This window comes from Coregonus lavaretus (assembly GCF_964263955.1).
Source record: "Coregonus lavaretus genome assembly, chromosome: 6".
In the NCBI taxonomy this organism is placed as follows: Eukaryota; Metazoa; Chordata; class Actinopteri; order Salmoniformes; family Salmonidae; genus Coregonus; species Coregonus lavaretus.
In genome coordinates this window covers 42,505,705-42,533,647 of record NC_139993.1, presented here as the reverse complement: position 1 = coordinate 42,533,647, position 27,943 = coordinate 42,505,705, and the positions used below count along the sequence as shown (strand labels likewise).

The 27,943-nt window shown below is 43.5% G+C and overlaps 3 protein-coding genes across 5 annotated transcripts in view; 2 read left to right on the top strand and 1 right to left on the bottom strand.

Moving 5' to 3' along the window:
- The window catches only part of mcf2l2 (MCF.2 cell line derived transforming sequence-like 2), a gene marked incomplete at its 5' end in the record, with an annotated part of 138,962 nt that extends 134,920 nt beyond the window's left edge, over window positions 1–4,042 (bottom strand). Inside the window, one exon of the mRNA XM_084164037.1 lies at window positions 3,964–4,042. Coding sequence (XP_084020163.1) covers window positions 3,964–4,042 — 79 coding nt within the window. The remainder of the gene's footprint in view (window positions 1–3,963) is intronic.
- A 9,006-nt stretch (window positions 4,043–13,048) lies between these two features.
- On the top strand, window positions 13,049–17,453 carry LOC311131140 (replication factor C subunit 4-like). Its single transcript, XM_084163974.1, has 11 exons — window positions 13,049–13,194; window positions 13,419–13,533; window positions 13,747–13,825; window positions 13,931–14,010; window positions 14,137–14,256; window positions 14,445–14,588; window positions 14,750–14,870; window positions 14,968–15,093; window positions 16,652–16,732; window positions 16,854–16,967; window positions 17,081–17,453. Exons 2-11 carry the CDS (start codon window positions 13,427–13,429, stop codon window positions 17,174–17,176), a joined length of 1,068 nt encoding a protein of 355 aa, XP_084020100.1. The 5' UTR covers window positions 13,049–13,194; window positions 13,419–13,426; the 3' UTR covers window positions 17,177–17,453.
- A 3,628-nt stretch (window positions 17,454–21,081) lies between these two features.
- On the top strand, window positions 21,082–25,228 carry LOC311131139 (fizzy-related protein homolog). Of its 3 annotated transcripts, XM_084163973.1 has the most exons (14): window positions 21,082–21,196; window positions 21,481–21,574; window positions 21,782–21,910; window positions 22,030–22,093; window positions 22,189–22,319; window positions 22,416–22,495; window positions 22,593–22,776; window positions 22,874–22,939; window positions 23,059–23,161; window positions 23,281–23,465; window positions 23,605–23,838; window positions 23,922–24,026; window positions 24,141–24,233; window positions 24,347–25,228. In XM_084163973.1, exons 2-14 carry the CDS (start codon window positions 21,506–21,508, stop codon window positions 24,386–24,388), a joined length of 1,485 nt encoding a protein of 494 aa, XP_084020099.1. In that variant the 5' UTR covers window positions 21,082–21,196; window positions 21,481–21,505; the 3' UTR covers window positions 24,389–25,228. The 3 variants fall into 3 exon arrangements, with proteins under 3 accessions (XP_084020099.1, XP_084020098.1, XP_084020097.1); XM_084163972.1 differs by lacking the exon at window positions 21,082–21,196 and having other exon boundaries at window positions 21,325–21,574; XM_084163971.1 differs by lacking the exon at window positions 21,082–21,196 and having other exon boundaries at window positions 21,415–21,574; window positions 21,785–21,910.
- The last annotated feature ends 2,715 nt before the right edge of the window (window positions 25,229–27,943 follow it).

The following is a 27,943-nucleotide window of genomic DNA, read 5'->3' as shown; positions in this document are numbered from 1 at the left end:
AGAGCATGCATCAAAGCACTCTACCATGAGAGGCACTGAGGATAGGAAATCGATCCAAAGATCAGGTCTGCTGTGACAATACAATGCACACAATATACTGCAGCCCCTTACGAGATAGATTAAGGTTCTAAACATCTGCAGTGTTATTGATCCTGAGATGTGTCTACAATGAATCAACACAGTGGCCTTGAGAGGTAATTATTCTCATAAACAATGCCCTGTGTGGGGTGTGAGCAAACCTTGCTGCAAACCTTCCCACCCGCCTTCAGAGAGTGGAGGGTCATGGGGTCAAGGTCACAGAAGGAGAATGGGGAGTAGTCATCCCAAGTCCTCCCTCTGTGTGTCCTAGGCTGACCTGGTAAGACTCCTCTCTTCCCCCTATGTGCCCTTTGGTTTCCCAGCATGCTATGGAGCTTGACCTCGGTTGATCTGAGCTGATCTGAGGGCCACCCTGAGCCCTCTAGGACTGGAGTAGTTAAACCATTAAAGTCTGAAATTAGGCCAGACTCTTAAATATATGTTCATCTCTTATGGCTCAGTGGGCTATTGTTCCATTGTGTTACTGTGAGCACAAGTCAAATGATGGCCAAAGCCCAAAGGGGACTGTGCGAAAAAAGACAAACGTTTTCCAAAGGATGCCGAGAGCCCATTTCACGTAAAGCAGGGACAAATAGGAAGCAGTGTGAATACAGCCTACGTCATAACAACAAGGCTGGGCTGGCTGGGTAAACAAGCCCAGAGCTGTCTGTGGTTATGTCACCAGGGAGATTGATGGCTGGAACACCGACCTAAAGAAGTTCAAAGATAGACAACCTATGAGTGATACAAAAACAAACAGCCTATGATGTGTCTGCAGATTCTATGCACTTGTGCCAATGTGTAACATTGCATTTTTTTAAAAATCAAATAGACAAATAACATAATCTTGAATCACTACAAACATTAAGTCCTAAATCCACATAATGTAAAATCCAAACACGGAGAAAAAGTTGACGGCATTGTTGTGAGGGGATATAATATCAGATGGGAGCGGGAAGGGAGGAAGGCATCTGCTCAAGCCGTTTGAGATGATGAACACCAGGGCTGCTGTTCCAACAGGAGAGAGGATGACCCCCTGACCTTCCCATTGTTTACCTCTCTGCGTATGGGACAGTTTTTTATAGATCTGAATTCTGTCTCATTCTGTGCCAAGGCTTATGCATGGACTATCAGTATCACAGAATAACATGGCACCAGGCCCTCATGGTGGCATCTGGTATTGATTTTAGAGAATAGCACTGACCCTTTGGCTGCTAAGCCGATGAGGGATGGGCAGATAGATAAAGGGAGGGACAAAACAATGCTGATTTCTATTTATCTATCTATGATAACCTGCACAAACCACATTGCAGATGTCCATAGAGTTTCAATTGATTAATGGCTTACTGTAAGAGGATATAACTACTACAGTAACAGAGTCACAACAAAATGAATGACAGACAAGTTAGCCAACATTTATCCTGAGAGAAACCATAAACATGCTCACACAAAATACATAACGTCTAGGATAGAGGTCCGTGTTGTAGAGCCAGCAGAACATGTACATTGTCACGTCACTTATCACTTATCAGTGGAAAGTATGCTTTAAAAATGAAATACCTCTGAAAACCATATACTGTAGTGATTACTCTGACATTTTTATGTGTTTTCCAGCATTGGTGACTTTATGATTCCCTGTCAGCTGCAAGCTGTGTCTTTATTCTGGGCTCATGTTTTGAAGTGGTTGTATTTAATTTTTCTATAGGCCTATAGACTGTTTCATTTCCCTGTGTTAACCACATACTGTATCTGGGGCCAGCCCTGAGTGGCCAGACCATACTAATCCTCTTAGTTCAATTAGCAACGGGTGACTGATGCCACACATTTCCATTCTTCTACTCTGCTAAATAGTACAGAGTGCATAAATAGGGTTACTGCTACACTGGGTCAAAGTCTTTGCTCACAATGAGGTGAAGAATTTAACCAGTAATTCTGAGTTAATATTTTACTGTATGGAAATGTTATTATTCATATTAGAGAGCTTTGGGGTGTGTTGTGGAGGATTTCCCTGTACACAAGAAGCATTGTGCTACTGTAATTCCTCCGTTGCTATAGAGGCAACAAAACATAACATACTTGTGCCTGACCTTTTCTTTCTGAAAACTATTTGAAGGTTCATTTCAATTAGGACATGTAGTTTCCTCTAAATATCATTTGTTTGGGAGAGCTGTGACTGGATACAAACATTACGGTCTGAATTATGATCATTACAATAACTGTTTAATACATAATTTGTATCATGAATCATTCATAAAATCCATACGGTGTTACCGTAAATTACCCAGCCTTCACTTTCTGGCAACTATGATGTCACCTGCCACCAATGAGAGCTCAGATAAGGCTTGCATCTCTCTCTTTCTTTCTCCCTGTGAGTCATGGAGCCTGTTACAAGGTTTTAATTTCAATGTTACCTCTGAGGTAGTGCTGCTGACATCAGCTGCCAAGCTCACCATTTCCCACACATGGCTTAAAATGTAAAGTATGTGATTGAAGCTGCACTGTTCTACATCCCTTACAGATAAACAGAGGGGTGTGTCTTTGATCTTAAATAAATCAATGGAGAATAAATGCCACTAGCAGAATAACATTACTGTCATCAGTGTCTTGTGTAGCAAGGCAATCATCTTCTGTATAGAGAAGCTCATTATGAACCTTTTATAAAGGACACTTCTGGGATATTTAGGTCAGATTGGTATAATAACATTATCACGACAGCCATAACGCTCAACATATAACATGACACTGACGATGATTCAATTATGGTTCATGAGCAGAGGAGGACCTCCAGTCTATGGATGTGTTATGTGTAGGGCAAAGGGCAAAGGGTGAGTGGACCAGTGAGCAGCCTACTGGTGTGATGGGGAAATAATTGGGGGTCTCTGATAAATTGGGGGCGTGAGAGATGAAAGCAGCAACACAGGGGAGGCTGCTTCCATAAATCAATAGGGCCTGATGCACACAAGCCTGGGCTCTGTTTCTATGGTAACTGCCTGCATGGTCCCCACCCCCATGGATGGCTGCTGACTGCCTGCCTCACTAGAGCCACGATAGAAGACACTCCGTAACAATCTCCAGCGTGGCACAATAACCTACTTCCTCTGCCCAGCCCGGAAGACCCGGATGTAGAATTTGGAATGGGGGAAATAGGAATCCTAAAGAGATTTATACTAGGTTTTGCTGTTTTCTGTGGCTAATAACATTTACTTTAATAAAATAGCTAATGAAACCAATAGATACCAGTAAATACAGTATATCTATCTTTATGATGATATACTGTACATATTAGCGATTAAATGTGGTAATAGTGATTTACAATTAAATTCATAATAAGAATGGGATGGGATTATCATATAATGGAAAAATCCCTTTCAATACATGACAATCACACTCTCTGACGACACCCCTGTGAATTTCTGTGACAACTAGTTATTACACCAGCATAGTATGACAAGTCTGACTGGTGTGGGGAACATGATGCATCCATTATGAATCTATACAAGAATAAAATATAAATCCACATACCAGATCCCACTAGATATAACCACATACTTCATGGTTATTTGTGTAACGCTGACTATGACCTTGAAATAACTGTGTAAATTGTAAATTGTGTGTAAATTGCAGCAATAATGATCAGCCCAAATCTGACATTTCTACCAGTTTAGACCATACATTCACACATGTATCTCTATAGTAAAGCACTTCACAACACTCCATATCTGAGCATTTCTAAGAACGCTGCCTGGAATAGGGAGACCATCCAGGGAGCAGCTGCTGGGTATCCCCTCCCTGCTCCCTCTCTCTCCTCCTGGTACATCCCCCTTCCCTCCCCACAACCCCCAGTGTGGCTGATAGCTGATGGAGGGATGAAGACAGGACACTCACCGACATGTGTAATGACACAGCCCACACGCTGCTGGAACTCCTGCAGAGACATCTCGTCCTCTCTTAGCCAGCAGAGCATCTCAGGGTGTGTGCAGCTTCGGCTCTCCTCTCTCCCCTCCTCTGCTCTACTCTCCTCCACTCTCCTTCGTCAATCCGCTCCCTCACCGGAGGCTGAGGCACGCTTCACACACAAAGCACAGTGCCACTCCCAGTCCGAAAGTACCTCTGAGAGATGATGTGAGAGAAGGGAAGCAACTTCAGGGTCTGAGGATACCTCTAACTCCTCAAAAAATATCTCTTCATCTAAAAAAGTACAATACAATTTAGCATAGTATGTGTATGTGTCATTAATAATGGATGGATGCACACACACTCACTGGGTGAGCCAATCAGGAGGATTTTATTCTGCTTTCAGGCTGATGCTCGGCTTGCTGTAATAAAGGCTGAGTCAGACACCAGGAAGCAAATCAGAGAGCAGCTACCTGCCTTGGGGAGATAGGGGGCTAATGGATTCCCTAATACAAAACCTGGCGCTATAGAGCCACTGGAATGGAGCTACAGTACCACTTGGCCTATGATGAATATGTTGCTTCTAAAACATTATGCTTAATCTAAATGGTAGACAATATAAAATAATATCATATACATTTAAAATATAATATTGTAAGTAAAGGATTTCATTTTCAAGTCATCCATTCTAATAATGGAAATATGTAGGCTGAAATAGGCTACTAGCATACAGAAACTAAATATGTAGATCAGGGATTCTTGAAAAACGGGACAATCTCAATTTGTCACAAATATTTTCTTAATATTAACAAAATTGGAAATATATATTTTGATAGACCAAAGTATCAGCTATCACACCATGTAAAGGAACAACCTCCTAATTCAAGATTTTTTTCAAAAAATGCAACTAACTGGATTTATGTCAACTCTGTCAGACACCATAAAAGGCATTTCATTTTTACATTTACTGTCCAACAAGTGTTTAAAGGCTTTGATTGTTTAAGTCTAACATTAGATTGTTCAACTATGTAATACAAATCTCCAAATTGACCAGGTGAATCCAGGTGAAAGCTCTGATCCCTTATTGATGTCACCTATTAAATCCACTTCAATCAGTGTAGATCAACGGGAGAAGGCAGGTTAAAGAAGGATTTTTAAGCCTTGAGACAATTGAGACATGTATTGTGTATGTGTGCCATTCAGAGGGTGAATGGGAAAGACAAAAGATTTAAGTGCCTTTAAAAGGGGTATGGTAGTAGGTGCCAGGCGCACTGGTTTGAGTGTGTCAAGAACTGCAACACTGCTGGGTTTTTCACGCTCAACAGTTTCCTGTGTGTATCAAGAATGGTCCACCACCCAAGCTAACATCCAGCTAACTTGACACAACTGTGGGAAGCACTGGAGTCAACATGGGCCAGCATTTTGGCATGTTTTTCTAGATTCAGAATATTAAAAAAACATTTATAAAGCAAACATTATTTCAAAGGTCTAGCACAGCAAATGCTTCAACAGCTTAAGCATATGTTGCAGAACATTCCTTAAAATATTGACAAATAAAATACATCTTAATTTATTTATTTTAATTTTTATTTAACCTTTATTTAACCAGGTAAGCCAGCTGAGAACAAGTTCTCATTTACAACTGCGACCTGGCCAAGATAAAGCAAAGCAGTGCGATAAAAACAACAACACAGAGTTACATAAAACTAAACATAAAGTCAAAAATACAACAGAAAATATATATACAGTGTGTGCAAATGTAGCAAGTTATGGAGGTAAGGCAATAAATAAGCTATAGTGCAAAATAATTACAATTAGTATTAACACTGGAATGATAGATGATGTGCAAATAGAGATACTGGGGTGCAAATGAGCAAAATAAATAACAATATTGGGATGAGGTAGTTGGGTGGGCTAATTTCAGATGGGCTGTGTACAGGTGCAGTGATCGGTAAGGTGCTCTGACAACTGATGCTTAAAGTTAGTGAGGGAGATAAGAGTCTCCAGCTTCAGAGATTTTTGCAATTCGTTCCAGTCATTGGCAGCAGAGAACTGGAAGGAATGGCGGCCAAAGGAGGTGTTGGCTTTGGGGATGACCGGTGAGATATACCTGCTGGAGCGCATACTACGGGTGGGTGTTGCTATGGTGACCAATGAGCTAAGATAAGGCGGGGATTTGCCTAGCAGTGATTTATAGATGACCTGGAGCCAGTGGGTTTGGCGACGAATATGTAGTGAGGACCAGCCAACAAGAGCGTACAGGTCACAGTGGTGGGTAGTATATGGGGATTTGGTGACAAAACGGATGGCACTGTAATAAGACTACATCCAATTTGCTGAGTAGAGTGTTGGAGGCTATTTTGTAAATGACATCGCCGAAGTCAAGGATCGGTAGGATAGTCAGTTTTACTAGGGCATGTTTGGCAGCATGAGGGAAGGAGGCTTTGTTGCGAAATAGGAAGCCGATTCTAGATTTAACTTTGGATTGGAGATTCTTAATGTGAGTCTGGAAGGAGAGTTTACAGTCTACCAGACACTTAGGTATTTGTAGTTGTCCACATACTCTAGGTCAGACCCGTCGAGAGTAGTGATTCTAGTCGGGTGGGCGGGTGCCAGCAGCGTTCGATTGAAGAGCATGCATTTAGTTTTACTAGTGTTTAAGAGCAGTTGGAGGCTACTGAAGGAGTGTTGTATGGCATTGAAGCTCGTTTGGAGGTTTGTTAACACAGTGTCCAATGAAGGGCCAGATGTATACAAAATGGTGTCGTCTGCGTAGAGGTGGATCTGAGAGTCACCAGCAGCAAGAGCGACATCATTGATATACATGGAGAAAAGAGTCGGCCCAAGAATTAAACCCTGTGGCACCCCCATAGAGACTGCCATAGGTCCAGACAACAGGCCCTCCGATTTGACACATTTAACTCTATCTGAGAAGTAGTTGGTGAACCAGGCGAGGCAGTCATTTGAGAAACCAAGGCTATTTAGTCTGCCAATAAGAATGCGGTGGTTGACAGAGTCGAAAGCCTTGGCCAGGTCGATGAAGACGGCTGCACAGTACTGTCTATTATCGATCGCGGTTATAATATCGTTTAGGACCTTGAGCGTGGCTGAGGTGCACCCATGACCAGCTCGGAAACCGGATTGCATAGCGGAGAAGGTACGGTGGGATTCGAAATGGTCGGTGATCTGTTTGTTAACTTGGCTTTCAAAAACTTTCGAAAGGCAGGGCAGGATGGATATAGGTCTGTAACAGTTTGGATCTAGAGTGTCACCCCCTTTGAAGAGGGGGATGACCGCGGCAGCTTTCCAATCTCTTGGGATCTCAGACGTTACGAAAGAGAGGTTGAACAGGCTAGTAGTATGGGTTGCGACAATTTCGGCGGCTAGTTTTAGAAAGAAAGGGTCCAGATTGTCTAGCCCAGATGATTTGTAGGGGTCCAGATTTTGCAGCTCTTTCAGAACATCAGCTGTCTGAATTTGTGTGAAGGTGAAGCGGGGGGTGGGGGGGGGGGGGCATGTTGCAGTGGAGGGTGCAGAGCTGGTGGCCGGGGTAGTGGTATCCAGGTGGAAAGCATGGCCAGCTGTAGCAAAATGCTTGTTGAAATTCTCGATTATTGTAGATTTATCGGTGGTGATAGTGCAGTGGGCAGCTGGGAGGAGGTGCTCTTATTCTCCATGGACTTTACAGTGTCCCAAAACTTTTTGGAGTTAGGGCTACAGGATGCAAATTTCTGTTTGAAAAAGTTAGCCTTTGCTTTCCTAACTGCTTGTGTATATTGGTTCCTGACTTCCCTGAAAAGTTGCATATCGCGGGGGCTATTTGATGCTAATGCAGTACGCCACAGGATGTTTTTGTGCTGGTCAAGGGCAGTCAAGTCTGAGGAGAACCAGGGGCTATATCTGTTCTTAGTTCTGTAGTTTTTGAATGGGGCATTTTTATTTTAAATTGAGAGGAAATTACTTTTAAAGAACAACCAGGCATCCTCTACTGACGGAATGAGATCTATATCCATCCAGGATAACTGGGCCAGGTCAATTAGGAAGGCCTGCTCGCTAAAGTGTTTTAGGGAGCGTTTGACAGTGATGAGGGGTGGTCGTTTGACCGCGGACCCGTTACGGACGCAGGCAATAAGGCAGTGATCGCTGAGATCCTGGTTGAATACAGCGGAGGTGTAAGGGGTTAAGGGGGTTAGCCATCAGTGACAGATTTGACGAGCGACTGACAGAGTTGACAACAAATACTTAAAACAGACATATTTTATCCTCTAAAAATAAAAGTTCAATACAAACATTAGGAAAATATGAAATATGATTCGTTTGAAAATCCCCAATATAAACATAACGATTCTATCAGATCATCCAGGACTCTGACGGAGCAGCAATTTTGTTTTTCCTCAGTTGCTTTATGACTCTAAAATGTAATTAAAATAAACATATTTGAACCTAAATTCATATTCTATCTATCAGATAGATGGAGTTGACAGTTTATGGTTGTGACCATGGTGATTTCAATATACAGTGCGTTCGGAAAGTATTCAGATCCCTTGACTTTTTCCACATTTTGTTACAGCTTTATTCTAAAATTGATTAAATTCATATTTTTCCTCATCAATCTACACAAAATACCCCATAATGTATTGAAAAAAATAAAATAAAAAAACTTTATTTACATAAGTATTCAGACCCTTTGCTATGAGACTCGAAATTGAGCTCAGGTGCATCCTGTTTCCATTGATCATCCTTGATATGTTCCTACAACTTGATTGGAGTCCACCTGTGGTAAATTCAATTGATTGGACATTATTTGAAAAGGCACACACCTGTCTATATAAGGTCCCACAGTTGGCAGTGCATGTCAGAACAAAAACCAAGCCATGAGGTCGAAGGAATTGTCCATAGAGCTCTGAGACAGGATTGTGTTGAGGCACAGATCTGGGGAAGGATACCAAAAAATGTCTGCAGCATTGAAGGTCCCCAAGAACACAGTGGCCTCCATCATTCTTAAATGGAAGAAGTTTGGAACCACCAAGACTCTTCCTAGAGCTGGCTGCCCGGCCAAACTGAGCAATCGGGGGAGAAGGGCCTTGCTCAGGGAGGTGACCAAGAACCCGATGGACACTCTAACAGAGCTCCAGAGTTTCTCTGTGGAGATGGGAGAACCTTCCAGAAGGACAAGCATCTCTGCAGCACTCCACCAATCAGGTCTTTATGGTAGAGTGGCCAGACGGAAGCCACTCCTCAGTAAAATACACATGACAGCCCGCTTGGAGATTGCCAAAAGGACACTCGGACCATGAGAAACAAGATTCTCTGGTCTGATGAAATCAAGATTGAACTCTTTGGCCTGAATGTCAAGCATCACGTCTGGAGGAAACCTGGCACCATCCCTTTGGTGAAGCATGGTGGTGGCAGCATCAGGCTGTGGGGATGTTTTTCAGCAGCAGGGACTGGGAGACTAGGCAGGATCGAGGGAAAGATGAACGGAGCAAAGTACAGAGAGTTCCTTGATGAAAACCTGCTCCAGAGCGCTCAGGACCTCAGACTGGGTTGAAGGTTCACCTTCCAACAGGACAACGACCCTAAGTACACAGCCAAGACAACGCAGGAGTGGCTTCGGGGCCAGTCTCTGAATGTCCTTTAGACCTGAACATAGCTGTGCAGCGACGCTCCCTATCCAAACTGACAGAGCTTGAGAGGATCTGCACAGCAGAATGGGAGAAACTCCCCAAATACAGGTGTGCCAAGCTTGTAGCATCATACCCAAAGACTTGAGGCTGTAATCGCTGCCAAAGGTGCTTCAACAAAGTACTGAGTATAGGGTCTGAATACTAGTTTTTAATTTTTCATAGATTTGCAAAATGTTCTGAAAACCTCTTTTTGCTTTGTCATTATGGGGTATCGTGTGTAGATTGATGAGGGGAAAAACAATGTAATCAATTTTTGAATAAGGCTGTAACGGAACAAAATGTGGAAAAAGTCAAGGGGTCTGAATACTTTCTGAGTGCACTGTAGTTTGTTTAAATCTATCAAAAGTAGAGCTTTCCAGACATGAGTAGTCTTGTTGCACTACATGTAATGAGTACATGAATAAGGGGTCCTTATGGTTTAGCTGACCCTGTTCATTCCTGATTAATTCAGGATTTTTTACAAATCTGACAGAATTGACCAAATCTCCGGACAAATTTTTTATGAATCCGTTTTTAGATAAATATTCTTCAGTTCATATTCATTATATAACTTTTTTGAGAGTTAGAAATGTGCTCAGGACAAGGGCATTTCCGTCCGACATAGACATTTATACAATTCCCCCCCCCCAAAAAAAATCCCCTAAATGTAATTTTTAAGCTCAAATAATGCAACGAAATCAAAAAAAAAAAATCTAAACTATAAAAATAAAGTTTCCCTGCCGGACCAGGATTGTCCTGACTTTCAAGAATCCAATATATATGGCACTATGCTGTATTCAGTGATGTGGAGTAGTGAACTAGTAATTAAACTACATGTTGTATTAGTTTGGTTGTAGTTGAACTAAATTCAAATCTTGGTAGTGTTTTCAGTGGTTTATAACTTTTTTGCCATGTAGTGGTGTAGCTAACTATTGGAACTGCACACTACTCACTGGGCAAAAACTGGTTGAAACCCGTGTACCGGCTTTATGTACAAGCCGGTACACTGGGGACATGATCTATTACCAGGAATGCACATAAAGCCTAGATGACAGTGCAGATCCTACTATCGGCTGCCTAGGCTAGCATCAGTCCTGCCTAATTCTCACTTGAAACATCGTTTTTGTGTTGAATAGGCAAAATTTCATATTCTGACTCCAGAGTGATCTTTCTTGCAATTTGTAATTACATTTTAGTCATTTAGCAGACGCTCTTATCCAGAGCTACTTACAGTTAGTGAGTGCATACATTCTTTTTATTTTTTTCATACTGGCCCCCCGTGGGAAACGAACCCACAACCCTGGCGTTGCAAACGCCATGTTCTACCAACTGAGCTACATCCCTGCCGGCCATTTCCTCCCCTACTCTGGACGACGCTGGGCCAATTGTGCGCCGCCCCATGGGTCTCCCGGTCGCGGCCGCGTACGACAGAGCCTGGATTCGAACCAGAATATCTGTGTGGCGCAGCCTTAGACCACTGCGCCACACAGGTTTTAATCTACGGTATTTCAGATTTAGATATGATAATTTTTCACGAAGTAGTTTGGATGTAGTGAACTACTTTTTCAAAGTAACTTTAGTTAATGAACTATATTTTTCTTAAGGGTAGCTTTGGTGTAGCTTAATTTCTTCCAGTGTGAAGTAACATGGTAGCTTGGCCCTATATTTTCAAAGTAGCTTCCCCAACACTGGCTGTATTAATACACATAGTATTAATAGTGTAATGTCACGAAAGAAAGCATTATTCAATACAATAAGGTCAACCCATACCTCTACTATTCTGTCCCAGATTTTGATGAAAGCAAACTTGCAAGCCAAGGGCATTATCATTTTACCACACGTCGTTGCCCTTGGGACCGTGGCGATTGCCTAGGAGACGAGCATCGAGCAGCCGCCCCATAGACATCTGCGCCCCTAATGTCACTCCCATAGAAATGGTCACTCCATTACCCCAGGGGAGAATGTAACTCCCATAGAAATAGAAATGGTCACTCCATTACCCCAGGGGACAATCATGCATAACGGACAGCTGGTCGTAACTGGTGATGAGACATACAATATAAAAATGTATAAGGGATAATCTCCGAGGGACTATGCGTTCAATGGAAAATAATGCTAATGCCGTGAAAGATGTGTTCCATGACGCTATAGCTGAGTTGAAATGACCTTCCAAGGAGTTGCGTTATTTTCCAGAGAAAGCATTGAGCCCCGAGTTGATTATCCCATTTATAGCATGGCTATAATTCAACACATTTGCCACTAGAAATGTGTTCATTAATTTGCCAGTAGAAATTTGTTCAACATTCACTGAAGTAGCTAGCAAGTTTACTAGATAGCTACAATAGTTGCTGTGGTAACCAAACAAACAGACTTGCTAGTTTAGCTAACCAAACTATCAGTCCTAGCTTGCTATGATGAAAATCGAATTCAACAATGTACATGTAAGTATGAACTATAGCCACATTCTACCGTGCCGATATACCTTTTGTTATTTAAGCAATAAGGCCCGAGGTGTGGTATATGGCCAATATACCAGGCTAAGTGCTGTTCTTATGCACTATGCAATGTGGAGTGCCTGGATACAGCCCTTAGCAGTGGTATATCACAACCCCCCGAGGTGCCTTATTGCTATTATAAACGGGTTACCAACGTAATTAGGGCAGTAAAAATACATGTTTGTCATACCAGTGGTATATGGTCTGATATACCATGGCTGTCAGCCAATCAGCATTCAGGGCTCGAACCACACAATAATAATAATAATATGCCATTTAGCAGATGCTTTTATCCAAAGGAGTGCATACATTTATTATTTTGTTTGTGTATGGGGTGGTCCCGGGGATCGAACCGTTACAAGCGCCATGCTCTACCAGCTGAGCTACAGAGGACCACACACAGTTTAAAAAGGGAAATAATGCACACTCTAGAATGCCCTTCAAGCCAATAAGAAACTAGTATTCAACAATGCCATGGTTTAATTTTACTTATTTCCCCACTATGTTATTTTACATACATCATTCGACAGTAGCACAACAGGAACTACCCGCCCTAGATGAGGAGACGGAGGAAGAGAGGAAACCGCCTGCCTATTGAAACGCTACCGTCGCTCAACTCTCTGATTGGAGGAAAAAGATCATCGTAGGCGGAAGAAGGCGTCACATCTTCTCCATCAGGGCGGGTTGTCACTAGTTACCACAGCCACAAAGTAAACTTTGGCTATATTGTAAAAATACATGAAAATAAAACATTGCTTTTTGTTCTTAATGTAAGGTTAGGGTTAGGCATAAGGTTAGCAGTGCGGTTAAGGTTATGGTTACGTTTAGGGTTCGATTTTAAATCAGATTTCAAGAAGATACATTTTAGAAATAGGCGGGGCTTAAACATAATTCCAATTTTGTGGCTATGGCAACTACTGACGACCGTCAGGGCGGGAAATCTACCACACATATCAACAGCTAACACATTCCGAATGTCAACGCATTTTATCTAGCTACAGATAACAAATTATTTAAAACGGTGTAAGTTAACTGTAAAGTCTGGTTTCAATCAACTTTGGGTAAGTTCATTCTTATTACTAAAGCTATATAGCTAGCTACTGAGCACTGTTGCTACTTGCTAACTGTTCTGGGAGCTAGCTAACTGGTGGTTGTTATTGTTTAGCCAGCTAGCTAGCTTGTCAAAGAAAGAGGTGAACGTCACCCTCTTTTTGACACTCAAAACAGTCAAGTATGGCTCAGTGACTAATGGGTAGTGGTCTGTTTTCTAAATACTATTTTCCAGGGAGAGCCATGCAGGCGTTTTTGAAAGGAACATCAACTCAAGGCATCAGACCTCTGAAAGAGAAAGGTACCAGTGGAGAGAAGAAGCAGAAGTCTGTCCCCTGGGTAGAGAAATAGTAAGTAAAATTTCTCAGTGGCAGTAATATAATCCCTTGTGAATCTTCATTCATAGAATGTAAATGCGGACACACAAAGAACAGAAATGCTATTCGGTAGCTGCAGGCAAATATCTTGGTGATAATTAAAGTGGCTTAATATGTTTAGTCAGAAAGAAAATCCTGCATTCATTTGATCAACTACACTGAAAACCATTGTTTGGCTGTTTACAGTAGACCAAAATGTATGGAAGAGGTGGCATTTCAAGAGGAGGTGGTTGCTGTGCTGAAGAAGACTATAGAGGGTGCTGATGTAAGTAGCCTCTTCAATTCCATGAGAGTAGTGACTTCTCATATGTTTAGGGTAAATGCTGTCTGCCTGGGGTTCTGTTTGAATATTACATGATTTCTGTTGCAGCTCCCCAATCTGCTGTTCTATGGACCACCTGGAACAGGAAAGACCTCCACCATCCTGGCTGCAGCCAGGGAACTGTATGGGTGAGAGTGACTCACCAGCTTTCCAGATTACTGCATTCCAACTCCCAATTGATGCAGATCTGTGTTCGTGGGTTTCAGTGCTTGTGTACACCACAGTCAGTGTTCCGTTTCCGTTCCTTTCCACAGGCCAGAGCTGTACCGACAGAGAGTGCTGGAGCTGAACGCCTCTGATGAGAGAGGGATTCAGGTGGTGAGAGAGAAAGTCAAGAGATTTGCCCAGCTGACTGTAGCAGGCCACCGCACTGAGCAAGTAGCAGTTTCCTTAACCTTCATTACATTCACATACCCCCCCAAACACACACATAGCAAGCTCAATCTAAACAACAAATCAGATCATATAATACATGTACTTTCCTTACCCCCTATAACAGTCAGCATATTGTTAATGTTAAATTAGGATATTAAAGCCTCTTTCCATTCCTTACCTCTGACAGTGGGAAACAATGCCCACCCTTTAAGATCATCATCCTGGATGAGGCTGACTCAATGACCAATGCTGCTCAGGCTGCTCTCAGACGCACCATGGAGAAGGAGTCCCGGACCACCCGCTTCTGTCTCATCTGCAACTACGTCAGCAGGTCAATTGGGCTTCGTATTCCAAGAGGCACTCTAGAATATGAAATCTATTTTTTGTTTATTTTGCATAACATTAAACTCTTTGAGACACTTTACAACATGCTGTAATAAATGTTACATCTGTAGCTAAACCAACTTAAATTGACTGTGATTTTATTTTCAGGATTATTGAGCCCTTGACATCCAGATGCTCCAAATTCCGCTTCAAACCTCTAGCCAATCAGGTCCAAGAAGAGCGCCTGCTGGAAATCTGTGACAAGGAGAATCTCAAGTACTCAAAGGAGGTAATGATTGCAAACTGGCAACTGTACACACTGTATCATCATCATTTTACTTAAATGAATCATCTTCCAATTATCCTTAAATTCCATTTTCCTGCAGGGAATTGCAGCGTTGGTGAAGGTTTCAGAAGGGGATCTTAGAAAAGCCATAACCTTTCTTCAAAGTGCTGCACGGCTGAACACAGATAATGAGATCACAGAGAGTGCGGTCATAGAGATAGCAGGGGTGAGTGCTTTTACTAACTCAGCAAAAAAAGAAACGTCCTTTTTTCAGTACCCTGTCTTTCAAAGATAATTCGTAAAAATCCAAATAACTTCACATTGTAAAGGGTTTAAGCACTGTCCCATGCTTGTTCAATGCACCATAAACAATGAATGAACATGCACCTGTGGAACGGTCGTTAAGACACTAACAGCTTACAGACGGTAGGCAATTAAGGTCACAGTTATGAAAACTTAGGACACTAAAGAGGACTTTCTACTGACTCTGAAAAACACCAAAAGAAAGATGCACAGGGTCCCTGCTCATCTGCGTGAACGTGCCTTAGGCATGCTGCAAGGAGCCATGAGGACTGCAGATGTGGCCAGGGAAATAAATTACAATGTCCGTACTGTGAGACACCTAAGACCGCGCTACAGGGAGACAGGACGGACAGCTGATCGTCCTTGCAGTGGCAGACCACGTGTAACAACACCTGCACAGGATCGGTACATCTGAACATCACACCTGCGGGACAGGTACAGGATGGCAACAACAACTGCCCGAGTTACACCAGGAACGCACAATCCCTCCATCAGTGCTCAGACTGTCCGCAATAGGCTGAGAGAGGCTGGACTGAGGCAACAACGTCGCCTATGGGCACAAACCCACCGTCGCTGGACCAGACAGGACTGGAAAAAAGTGCTCTTCACTGACGAGTCGCAGTTTTGTCTCACCAGGGGTGATGGTCGGATTCGTGTTTATCGTCGAAGGAATGAGCGTTACACCGAGGCCTGTACTCTGGAGCGGGATCGATTTGGAGGTGGAGGGTCCGTCATGGTCTGGGGCGTTGTGTCACAGCATCATCGGACTGAGCTTGTTGTCATTGCTGGCAATCTCAACGCTGTGCGTTACAGGGAAGACATCCTCCTCCCTCATGTGGTACCCTTCCTGCAGGCTCATCCTGACATGACCCTCCAGCATGACAATGCCACCAGCCATACTGCTAATTCTGTGCGTGATTTCCTGCAAGACAGGAATGTCAGTGTTCTGCCATGGCCAGTTTAGAGCCCAGATCTCAATCCCATTGAGCACGTCTGGGACATGTTGGATCGGAGGGTGAGGGCTAGGGCCATTCCCCCCAGAAATGTCCAGGAACTTGCAGGTGCCTTGGTGAAAGAGTGGGGTAACATCTCACAGCAAGAACTGGCAAATCTGGTGCAATCCATGAGGAGGAGATGCACTGCAGTACTTAATGCAACTGGTGGCCAAACCAGATACTGTTACTTTTGATTTTGCCCCCCCCCCCTTTGTTCAGGGACACATTATTCAATTTCTGTTAGTCACATGTCTGTGGAACTTGTTCAGTTTATGTATCAGGTGTTGAATCTTATGTTCATACAAATATTTACACGTTAAGTTTGCTTTCAATAAATGCAGTTGACAGTGAGAGGACGTTTCTTTTTTTGCTGAGTTTATATTTCACTCAACATCAGTAATAGTTGCCTTTTTTATGCACTGTGCAGTCTAGTCAAAAGAGAGGTATCCAACTTTGCTGACACCTATGCTCACTTTCCTCTTTAAGGTTGTTCCTCCCAAGATGATTGACAATTTGCTCAAAATCTGTTACAAGGGCACATTTGAAAAACTAGAGATTGCTGTTCGGGTATGTACATTCACTTTATATTGCTGCTTCATTACATAGGGATCGAAAATCTCACTCCATGGCACTTTTAATGTAGCAGCTTTCTATCAGACTAATCACCAGGCCATTCTGCCACTTACAGAACATGGTAGATGAGGGCTATGCTGCCACACAGATCATCAACCAGCTACACGAAGCCATCATAGAGGAAGAGCTGAATGACAAGCAGAAGTCTGCCATCACGGAAAAGATGGCAGTATGTGTTTCAAAATGGCTTAACTTGCATCAATGTGACAATCTTGTCATTACAACGTTATTGAAAAAATATCTACAGTAGTAGTGACATTGATTTGTCTCCCTCTTTTTCAGGTGGTTGACAAGTGTTTAGTGGATGGTGCAGATGAGTACCTGCAGATGCTGAGTCTGTGTTCTGTGATCATGCAGCAAGCCACCCTGAGTAACTGACCCCACAACCTCACCTCATGGACCATTCCTCTTCATATACATCTGGACCAACTGCTTTTTCTACACATTTTTGTAGGCTGACTCCATTAAAATGTTAATTGTTTCCTGTAAACACTGTCTGTCAATCAGTGCTGTTCAAGTCATACTTCAGGGGTCAGTTTTATAGAACATTTGTTTTTATATTTATCATCTGGGCTTTGAGTCAGTTAGGAAACAAACAAGTAACCATATATTTTTGTATATACACTGCTCAAAAAAATAAATGGAACACTTAAACAACACAATGTAACTCCAAGTCAATCACACAATCAAACTGTCCACTTAGGAAGCAACACTGATTGACAATACATTTCACATGCTGTTGTGCAAATGGAATAGACAACAGGTGGAAATTATAGGCAATTAGCAAGACACCCCCAATAAAGGAGTGGTTCTGCAGGTGGTGACCACAGACCACTTCTCAGTTCCTATGCTTCCTGGCTGATGTTTTGGTCACTTTTGAATGCTGGCGGTGCTTTCACTCTAGTGGTAGCATGAGACAGAGTCTACAACCCACACAAGTGGCTCAGGTAGTGCAGCTCATCCAGGATGGCACATCAATGCGAGCTGTGTCTGTCAGCGTAGTGTCCAGAGCATGGAGGCGCTACCATTAGACAGGCCAGTACATCAGGAGACGTGGAGGAGGCCGTAGGAGGGCAACAACCCAGCAGCAGGACCGCTACCTCCGCCTTTGTGCAAGGAGGAGCAGGAGGAGCACTGCCAGAGCCCTGCAAAATGACCTCCAGCAGGCCACAAATGTGCATGTGTCTGCTCAAACGGTCAGAAACAGACTCCATGAGGGTGGTATGAGGGCCCGACGTCCACAGGTGGGGGTTGTGCTTACAGCCCAACACCGTGCAGGACGTTTGGCATTTGCCAGAGAACACCAAGATTGGCAAATTCGCCACTGGCGCCCTGTGCTCTTCACAGATGAAAGCAGGTTCACACTGAGCACATGTGACAGACGTGACAGAGTCTGGAGACGCCGTGGAGAACGTTCTGCTGCCTGCAACATCCTCCAGCATGACCGGTTTGGCGGTGGGTCAGTCATGGTGTGGGGTGGCATTTCTTTGGGGGGCCGCAAAGCCCTCCATGTGCTCGCCAGAGGTACCGAGATGAGATCCTCAGACCCCTTGTGAGACCATATGCTGGTGCGGTTGGCCCTGGGTTCCTCCTAATGCAAGACAATGCTAGACCTCATGTGGCTGGAGTGTGTCAGCAGTTCCTGCAAGAGGAAGGCATTGATGCTATGGACTGGCCCGCCCGTTCCCCAGACCTGAATCCAATTGAGCCCATCTGGGACATCATGTCTCGCTCCATCCACCAACGCCACGTTGCACCACAGACTGTCCAGGAGTTGGCGGATGCTTTAGTCCAGGTCTGGGAGGAGATCCCTCAGGAGACCATCCGCCACCTCATCAGGAGCATGCCCAGGCGTTGTAGGGAGGTCATACAGGCACGTGGAGGCCACACACACTACTGAGCCTCATTTTGACTTGTTTTAAGGACATTACATCAAAGTTGGATCAGCCTGTAGTGTGGTTTTCCACTTTAATTTTGAGTGTGACTCCAAATCCAGACCTCCATGGGTTGATAAATTTGATTTCCATTGATAATTTGTGTGTGATTTTGTTGTCAGCACATTCAACTATGTAAAGAAAAAAGTATTTAATAAGATTATTTCATTCATTCAGATCTAGGATGTGTTATTTTAGTGTTCCCTTTATTTTTTTCAGCAGTGTATATATATTTTTTAAAGCTATGTATGCTTCATTGCAGACATGCATATACATCATATATACATCACTTTTTAATGCAAGAGATCAACATTGTCAGTCTAGTGTAGTTAATATGTTGACTGCTTCAGCACACTCCGAGAGTGTGACAGGGCGAGAGTCTGCCCGGTCTGTATGTGTACTGCCCTGCTTCTGCGATTCTGGTAGCTGATGGAGGTAGTCACATAGTAAAGACCTCACCGCCTCGCCATTGGAGTCATCCAGACATGCAGGAGCTAGGTCGCACGGCTGGGAAAGGCTTTGGCTCGTCTCTTCAAGCCACTTCTCCATAAAGGGATCATTATTCATCTCGCACATATTATGTAGAATGCAGCATGCCTGAGTCATCACAGGGATCAGGGCAGCATTGCTGTTGTTGCGCTTTAAGCACTGCCAGCGGGCTTTCAGGCGACGAAAGGTACCCTCAATAGGGGTCCGTGCATGGCTCAGCTGAGTATTAAATGTATGTTGCTGAGGTGTTAGTTGAGGTGACTCTGGATAACATTTGAGCAGCCAGCTCTGCAAAGGGAAGGCTGCATCACCCAACAGCACATAGCCAAGAGGTTGGCCCATGAGTTTGTGAAGTGTCTTTGGTGACAGTCCCCCTTCTCTCGCCAACATCCATAGTTCAGAGCCCTGCAGTATGGTTGCATCATCAGTGCTGCCTGGAAAGCCTACACGGACGTCCCAGAATTGACCATGTCCATTCACAACTCCCTGCAACACCGTGGAGGGCCATCCTTTGCTGTTCCAGCCATCACTGGTTTGGCTTTGAGATTTCACAGAAACGTGAAGGGAATCAATGACACCCACACAATGAGGGAAACCCCACTGTGTGTTGAACGCAGCAGCAATTTCCTCCAGCTCCTGTTCACTTGGCTGATGAATGAAGAGTGGCTTCAGCACTGTCACAATGATATTGCATATGTCTCGTACACATTTGATTACTGTGGTGCTGCTCGTGCCAAGTAGGTCACCGATAGAGAGATAGTCCAAGTTGGTGGCCAACCGTAATATAACCATTGCCACACGTTTCTCCAGGGAGACATGACAGGTAGGGTCTTTTACTTCAGGTCTGAGCTTGTCACAGAGTTGGTCAAATGTGTCCTTGCTCAGATGGAATGTGTTGAGCCAGTCTTGAGGCTGGAACTCCGTAGTCACAACCCTCTCCCACCAGTCTGATTTAGGCTCTGCAGGTGAGTAATGTCTCGTGGGTGAGGGTCTTAAGGGTGAGGATGGTGTTGAAGGTGAGCTTGGTGGTGGCTGAAACTAGAAAAGGTATAGCAGTTATATATATTTCAATTACCACTTTTTACTCATTGAAAAACTGTTAAAGTTGGGATGTTTGAATCACCTAGGCTATTTTATTATCTTTGAAATACTGCATGTGTTCTCTTGATACACACACTTTACTTTATGTCAGGTTGATTCCACATCAAATTGTTACTTACTGTATGTGCAAGCCTCTTCATTTTTTTGAGGATATACATTCTATGTCTGATATGCCGTTGGATTTCCATCTGTTTATCCATGATGGCTTTCCTAATCTTTTCTCTACGCCTCATGGACAGATACAAAAGCCTCGACCGCCGTTCCACAACAGCTTTCTTCATAGAACTCTCCATGGCTCTTTGTGTCGAATCTAGCTACAGCTGCATTAAAATGGAAACATGCATGCAGCTAGCTGCTATGTTTTCAAGCTCACCTTGAGCTAGATAAGCAGAGCCATGTATTAAGATAAATAACGTTACATGGCTCTGGTTATCAGTATTTTTGGCGAAACTCTATGCTTGCTTGCTAGCTAGCTAACCTGTGTATACTGTTAGCAAAGGAAATAGCTAACTAGCTACGTTAACTGTAACGTTGGTTAGATAACCTAACAACATAGATTATGTGCGTTTTCAGAATTCACAAACGAACGTTAGCTAGCTGCAGCCTTCTTCTCCTGTGGCAACAACGTGTGACTTCAGTGTTTTGATTTGAACAGCTTCGCTACGTAAGCATTTCCCACAATGCATTGCAATTTTGTCAATAACATTTTATGCTAGCCAGCTAACTAACTAGCACACAGAGCTATCACCTAGCTTTTACTTCATTCATTCTACATTATTGCTCTTCAGTTGCTCGTGAAGAAGAGAAAAAGTATACTGCTGTGTCCTGACACCTGCACTCGATTTAAAAATATTACTTCAGTGCCCAAGGCAATGTGTGTGGTATTTGGTAGCTTAGCAGAGTTAGCTTAGATTGGTTAGCTTAGCTTGCTAACGTTACCTAGCAGCTGGGGAGGCTCCCTGTCTACTCTTCCGGACTTTAGTGAAGTTAGCTAGCTATCTGTGGATTAGTGACATGTCATCGACGTAGACTGAACCCTCGGTTCTTTGGTGGTGTTGTTTCTGTTAACTTGGTAAAATGTTTTACCTGGTATGCAAAGTGCAGAGGATCAGTGCCAGCAGTAGACTGCTCTTTTAACTGTGTGACTTTCCAATCAAGATCCAGCCAGCGAGGCACTACCACTATGGACCAAGAGTATCAGCGTCGCCTGCTTCGCCAGATCAACATTCAGAACGAAAACACCAGCCCCATTGTGAGTCCTCATTCTCACACAACTCTCGTTTTTATTACATTACTGGGAACATTTCTGAAGTGGTATTAAAGGGAAGGTGTGTCTCAGCTAACCAAAGTGGTGCAAAGATGACCATACTAATAGGATAACAATGTTATTTAAAAAGGGCACTGGCACTTGTTGGTTCTCCATTTACCGGTCATGATTCATCATGTTGTCATTGTACAGAAGGTGACAGAGGTGATGCGCAACCTGACGCTGAACAACTCCCCAATGTCCTCTCCCAGTAAGCATGGTGACAGGTTCATCCCATCCCGTGCAGGGGCCAACTGGAGCATCAACTTCCACAGGATCAATGTATATGTCACTTAAACCTCTTTAATACCCTATGAATTATGATGCATTACCTCACTATAGCTTAATTTGACACATTTAGTCAGCTCATGGAGAAATGTTTATGTGATCTGTGTTTTTAGGAGAATGAGAAATCACCAACTCAGAATAGAAAAACAAAGGATGCGACATCTGATAGCAGCAAAGGTAAGTAACGTGACAAACTATGCCACATCAGAGGAAATTACTAACATTTAAGAACGACCTACATAGTAGTTAATGTAACTGGGGTTCTGTATTAGTGGATGGGCTGGCCTACTCTGCTTTGCTGAAAAATGAGCTGCTCGGAGCAGGCATCGACAAAGTTCAGGACCCCCAGACGGAGGACAGACGGTTGCAGCCCTCCATGCCGGAAAATAGGAGTCTCTTCAGTGTAAGAATGTTTTCCCTACAGAATCTAATTTATTTCCAAGCTACATGGAGTTATTCTGGAGCAAGGTCTGACCCAAATCTTTACCTTTATGTGCAGTACTCTCTCAGTGCTAAGAGCACAACAGATGAGGACAATGGCATCTCTCCCTACTCATTGTCACCTGTCAGTAGCAAAAGGTAAATTAATAAGTTGGTATCTCTGTAAAGATGCAGGGTGGTTACTGTTAACTTCAAATCAATGTTTTTTCATTTGGTTTGTTTTCTTTCTGTGCAGTCAGAAGTTGCTACGGTCACCCAGGAAGCAGACTCGTAAAATCTCAAAGATCCCATTCAAGGTCTTGGATGCTCCAGAACTACAGGATGACTTCTACCTCAACCTTGTGGACTGGTCTGCTTTAAATGTGCTGAGCGTTGGCTTAGGTACATGCGTCTATCTCTGGAGTGCCTGCACCAGCCAGGTATTGCTTGTCTGACTAATACATGTGCATATTATTTAATTACACATGGTGTTCATTTCTATACAAACACTCAGAGAGCATTGATTTGTTTTTCCAGGTGACTCGTCTGTGTGACTTATCAGTGGAGGGAAATTCTGTTACGTCCGTGGGCTGGTCAGAGAGAGTGAGTTCAACTCCATATAATCTGCCGTTTGTAAATACCACCATAACACTTTTTACTTGCTCTAGGTGTTTTTTGTGTGTGTGATTTGCTGACTCCAATGCTGTGCGTTTCTGATTCAGGGTAATCATGTGGCGGTGGGGACTCACAAAGGCTACGTACAGATCTGGGATGCAGCAGCTGGCAAAAAGCTCTTTACACTAGAGGGTCACACTGCTAGAGTTGGTGAGCACTAAGGGAAAAAACACCCTTATGTGGAACTTCCCAATTATAGATGTAGCATACTGGTTGTTCATTTCATCGATCTCTTTCCCCTCACCATTCCAATGTCTGATCTTCCACAGGTGCACTTGCATGGAACGCAGACCAGTTGTCATCAGGTAGTCGAGACCGTATGATCCTGCAGAGGGACATTCGCACACCACCTCTCCAGTCTGAACGCCGGTTGCAGGGTCACCGGCAGGAAGTGTGTGGTCTGAAGTGGAGTACAGACCACCAGCTGCTTGCCTCTGGGGGCAACGACAATAAGGTATAATAGCATATATCATGATTCTGTGTCCAGATCCCTCAGATATGGCTTTTAACATAGTTAGATTAGCCAAGTTTACAACATAACAACCTCACCAACCATGCATGTCTGTTCTGGTTATGGCCTGCATTTCTCTCAGCTGCTTGTGTGGAACCACTCCAGTACGGCACCAGTGCAGCAGTACATGGATCACCTAGCTGCAGTCAAAGCCATCGCCTGGTCCCCCCACCAGCACGGGCTGCTGGCGTCTGGGGGAGGAACGGCTGACCGCTGCATTCGCTTCTGGAACACGCTCACTGCACAGCCACTGCAGTGCATGGACACAGGCTCGCAGGTCTGCAACCTGGCATGGTCGAAACATGCCAATGAACTGGTACGTACCACTCAGTGTTGTGATGGTGATCCTATAACGTTATTTAAACCTTTATGGTCTGATGGCACTTTCCCTTTCTATAGGTCAGCACACATGGTTACTCTCAGAATCAGATCCTGGTGTGGAAATATCCTGCACTCACTCAAGTAGCCAAGCTTACCGGACACTCGTACAGGGTGCTCTACCTGGTAAGTAACATTCAGCTAGACAAACATGTAGCATGAGTGGTCTTCTCGTCAGTCTTGTTTTAATGTTCCTAACCTCCTAATGTTCTGATATTGTCTATCCCCTGCACTATGTAGGCAATGTCTCCTGATGGTGAGGCCATCGTCACAGGGGCTGGTGATGAAACGCTACGCTTCTGGAATCTCTTCAGTAAAACACGGTCAACAAAGGTACTAAAGCGGAGTTGATTTTTCAAATCTGATCTTAAAATTATAGTATATGTCTATATTTTACTTTCTTGTTGTCCTGTGATTTAAGTTACATTTTTTCCTCTTTTATTCAGGAATCTGTGTCAGTTTTAAACCTCTTTACCAGGATAAGATAACGGCAACGCAGGAATAGACTTTAATGATGGAGTGCCTTGAATTCATCACAACATTCATCAACACAATGCAAAATAATGACCCAACATGGACACGACATCTTGTCATGGAAGAGGAAAGAATTGTTTTACTTTATTAATACTTTGCTCAGAAAGAAGTGAAACTGGACCATTTTCAGATAGAAAATAATTAGTCCTCAATGTTTTTATTAGATTGTTGTTCTATTCATGTACACTTCAATTTACAGTTATGCTTTTTCTGTTGGCTTTTTTGTATTCCATGTCTATGTTGAAAGTATGTGTTAAAGGAGCCTTAAAGTACAATGTAGAGAAATTGATCTACAATTTGAGTTGGTGTTATACTCAGGTCTTATTTTTTTGACATTTGAAATGATATATTTGAATGTTATATAGACTGGGGCAAGTTGTATAATGTAATGGGACAATCATGGCAATCCATGGCAGTTGTTTTAAGAAAAACATTTCACTTTTGGAATGAAAAAATAGCCATTAAATGTGTCAACGCACTACATTGAATATAGTAGGGTGGAGTAAACAAAACAGTAAAATGTGAAGTGGGCAGTTAAATTGCTCGAACTCTAGAACAAGATATAACAAGAGTATTGCAAAAGAAATGTCTGGTGTTTTCCTTTCCACACACAGCTGCTCATACATTACATTTTCTGTGATTTTTAAATACACTGAACAAAAATATAAACGCAACAATTTCAAAGACTACTGAGTTACAGTTCATAAGGCAATAAGTTAATTTAAATAAATTCATTATTCCCTAATCTATGGATTTCACATGACTGTGAATAAAGAATTGCATCTGTTGGTGACAGATACCTTTTTTTTTTAAAGAGAGTGGCGTGGGTCAGAAAACCAGTCAGTATCTGGTGTGACCATTTGCCTCGCAGCGCGACATCTCTTTCGCATAGAGTTGATCAGACTGTTGATTGTGGTCCCACTCTTCAATGGCTGTGCGAAGTTGCTGGATATTGGCGGGAACTGGAACACGCTGTCGTACACGTCGATCCAGAGCAGCCCAAACATGCTAAATGGGTGGGACATTTTCAGCTTCCAGGAATTGTGTACAGATCCTTGGGATATGCATTATCATGTTGAAACATGAGGTGATGGTGGCGGATGAATGGCCCTCAGGGTATCGCTGTGCATTCAAGTTGCCATCGATAAAATGCACTTGTGTTCGTTGTCCATAGCTTATGCCTGCCCATACTAAAACCCAGCTGCCACCATGAGGTTGTCTGTTTACATCAGCAAACTGCTCGTCCACACGATGCCATACACGCCATCTGCCCCGTACAGTTGAAACCATGATTCATATGTGAAGAGCACACTTCTCCAGCATTCCAGTGGCCATCGAAGGTGAGCATTTGCCCACTGAAGTCGGTTACGACGACGATCTGCAGTCAGGTCAAGACCCTGGTGAAGACGACGAGCACGCAGATGAGCTTCCCTGAGACGGTTTCTGACATTTTGTGCAGAAATTCTTCGGTTCTGCCTGGTTACACGTGGGCTGCGGTTGTGAGGCCGGGTTGGACATACTGCCAAATTCTTTCAAATGACGTTGGTAGAGAAATTAACATGCAATTCTCTGCCAACAGCTCTGGTGGACATTCCTGCAGTCAGCATGCCAATTGCATACTCCTTCTAAACTTGAGACATCTGTGGCGTTGTGTGACATAACTGCACATTTTAGAGTGGCCTTGTATTGTCCCCAGCACAAGGTGCACCTGTGTAATGATCATGCTGTTTAATCAGCTTCTTGATATGCCACACCTGTCAGGTGAAGGGATTATCTTGGCAAAGGAGAAACACTCACCAACAGGGATGTAAATACGTTTTTGCACAACATTTGAGAGAAATAAGCTTTTTATGCTTATGGAAAATGTCTGGTATCTTTTATATCAGCTTATGAAACATGGGACCAACACTTTACATGTTGTGTTTATATTTTTGTTTAGTATACTTTTGAAATGTGCATCTGTCTTCATGGGCCAATCTAAACAACCTCTGGTTTTGGCCTATTGATTATTATTAGCCGCCGAAATTGTCGCAACCCCTATTACTAGCCTGTTCAACCTCTCTTTCGTAACGTCTGAGATCCCCAGAGATTGGAAAGCTGCCGCGGTCATCCCCCTCTTCAAAGGGGGTGACACTCTAGATCCAAACTGTTACAGACCTATATCCATCCTGCCCTGCCTTTTGAACGTTTTTGAAAGCCAAGTTAACAAACAGATCACCGACCATTTCGAATCCCACCGTACCTTCTCCGCTATGCAATCCGGTTTCCGAGCTGGTCATGGGTGCACCTCAGCCATGCTCAAGGTCCTAAACGATATTATAACCGCGATCGATAATAGACAGTATTGTGCAGCCGTCTTCATCGACCTGGCCAAGGCTTTCGACTCTGTCAACCACTGCATTCTTATTGGCAGACTAAATAGCCTTGGTTTCTCAAATGACTGCCTCGCCTGGTTCACCAACTACTTCTCAGATAGAGTTCAATGTGTCAAATCGAAGGGCCTGTTGTCTGGACCTATGGCAGTCTCTATTGGGGTGCCACAGGGTTCAATTCTTGGGCCGACTCTTTTCACTGTGTATATCAATGATGTCGCTCTTGCTGCTGGTGACTCAGATCCACCTCTACGCAGACGACACCATATTGTATACATCTGGCCCTTCATTGGACACTGTTAACAAACCTCCAAACGAGCTTCAATGCCATACAACACTCCTTCAGTAGCCTCCAACTGCTCTTAAACACTAGTAAAACTAAATGCAAATTATTATTTTTTTGCCAAGTTAACAAACAGATCACCGACCATTTCGAATCCCACCGTACCTTTGCTCTTCAATCGAACACTGCTGGCACCCGCCCACCCAACTTGAATCACTACTCTCGACGGGTCTGACCTAGAGTATGTGGACAACTACAAATACCTAGGTGTCTGGTTAGACTGTAAACTCTCCTTCCAGACTCACATTAAGCATCTCCAATCCAAAATTAAATCTAGAATCGGCTTCCTATTTCGCAACAAAGCCTCCTTCACTCATGCTGCCAAACATGCCCTCGTAAAACGGACTATCCTACCGATCCTTGACTTCGGCGACGTCATTTACAAAATAGCCTCCAACACTCTACTCAGCAAATTGGATGTAGTCTATCACAGTGCCATCCGTTTTGTCACCAAAGCCCCTTATACTACCCACCACTGTGACCTGTACGCTCTTGTTGGCTGGTCCTCACTACATATTAGTCGCCAAACCCACTGGCTCCAGGCCATCTATAAATCACTGCTAGGCAAATCTCCGCCTTATCCTAGCTCATTGGTCACCATAGCAACACCCACCCCTAGTATGCACTCCAGCAGGTATATCTCACTGGTCATCCCCAAAGCCAACACCCCCTTTGGCCGCCATTCCTTCCAGTTCTCTGCTGCCAATGACTGGAACGAACTGCAAAAATCTCTGAAGCTGGAGACTCTTATCTCCCTCACTAACTTTAAGTGTCAGTTGTCAGAGCACCTTACC

Excerpts from the sequence above, each read along its gene's own strand:
- LOC311131140 (XM_084163974.1), top strand. The coding sequence starts at position 13,427 with ATGCAGGCGTTTTTGAAAGGAACATCAACTCAAGGCATCAGACCTCTG. Across the intron at positions 14,257-14,444 it reads GTAGCAGGCCACCGCACTGA|TGGGAAACAATGCCCACCCT; the intron begins GCAAGTAGCAGT and ends TACCTCTGACAG. Across the intron at positions 16,733-16,853 it reads AACTAGAGATTGCTGTTCGG|AACATGGTAGATGAGGGCTA; the intron begins GTATGTACATTC and ends TGCCACTTACAG.
- LOC311131139 (XM_084163973.1), top strand. The coding sequence starts at position 21,506 with ATGGACCAAGAGTATCAGCGTCGCCTGCTTCGCCAGATCAACATTCAG. Across the intron at positions 22,777-22,873 it reads GGAGTGCCTGCACCAGCCAG|GTGACTCGTCTGTGTGACTT; the intron begins GTATTGCTTGTC and ends TTGTTTTTCCAG. Across the intron at positions 24,234-24,346 it reads GTAAAACACGGTCAACAAAG|GAATCTGTGTCAGTTTTAAA; the intron begins GTACTAAAGCGG and ends TCTTTTATTCAG.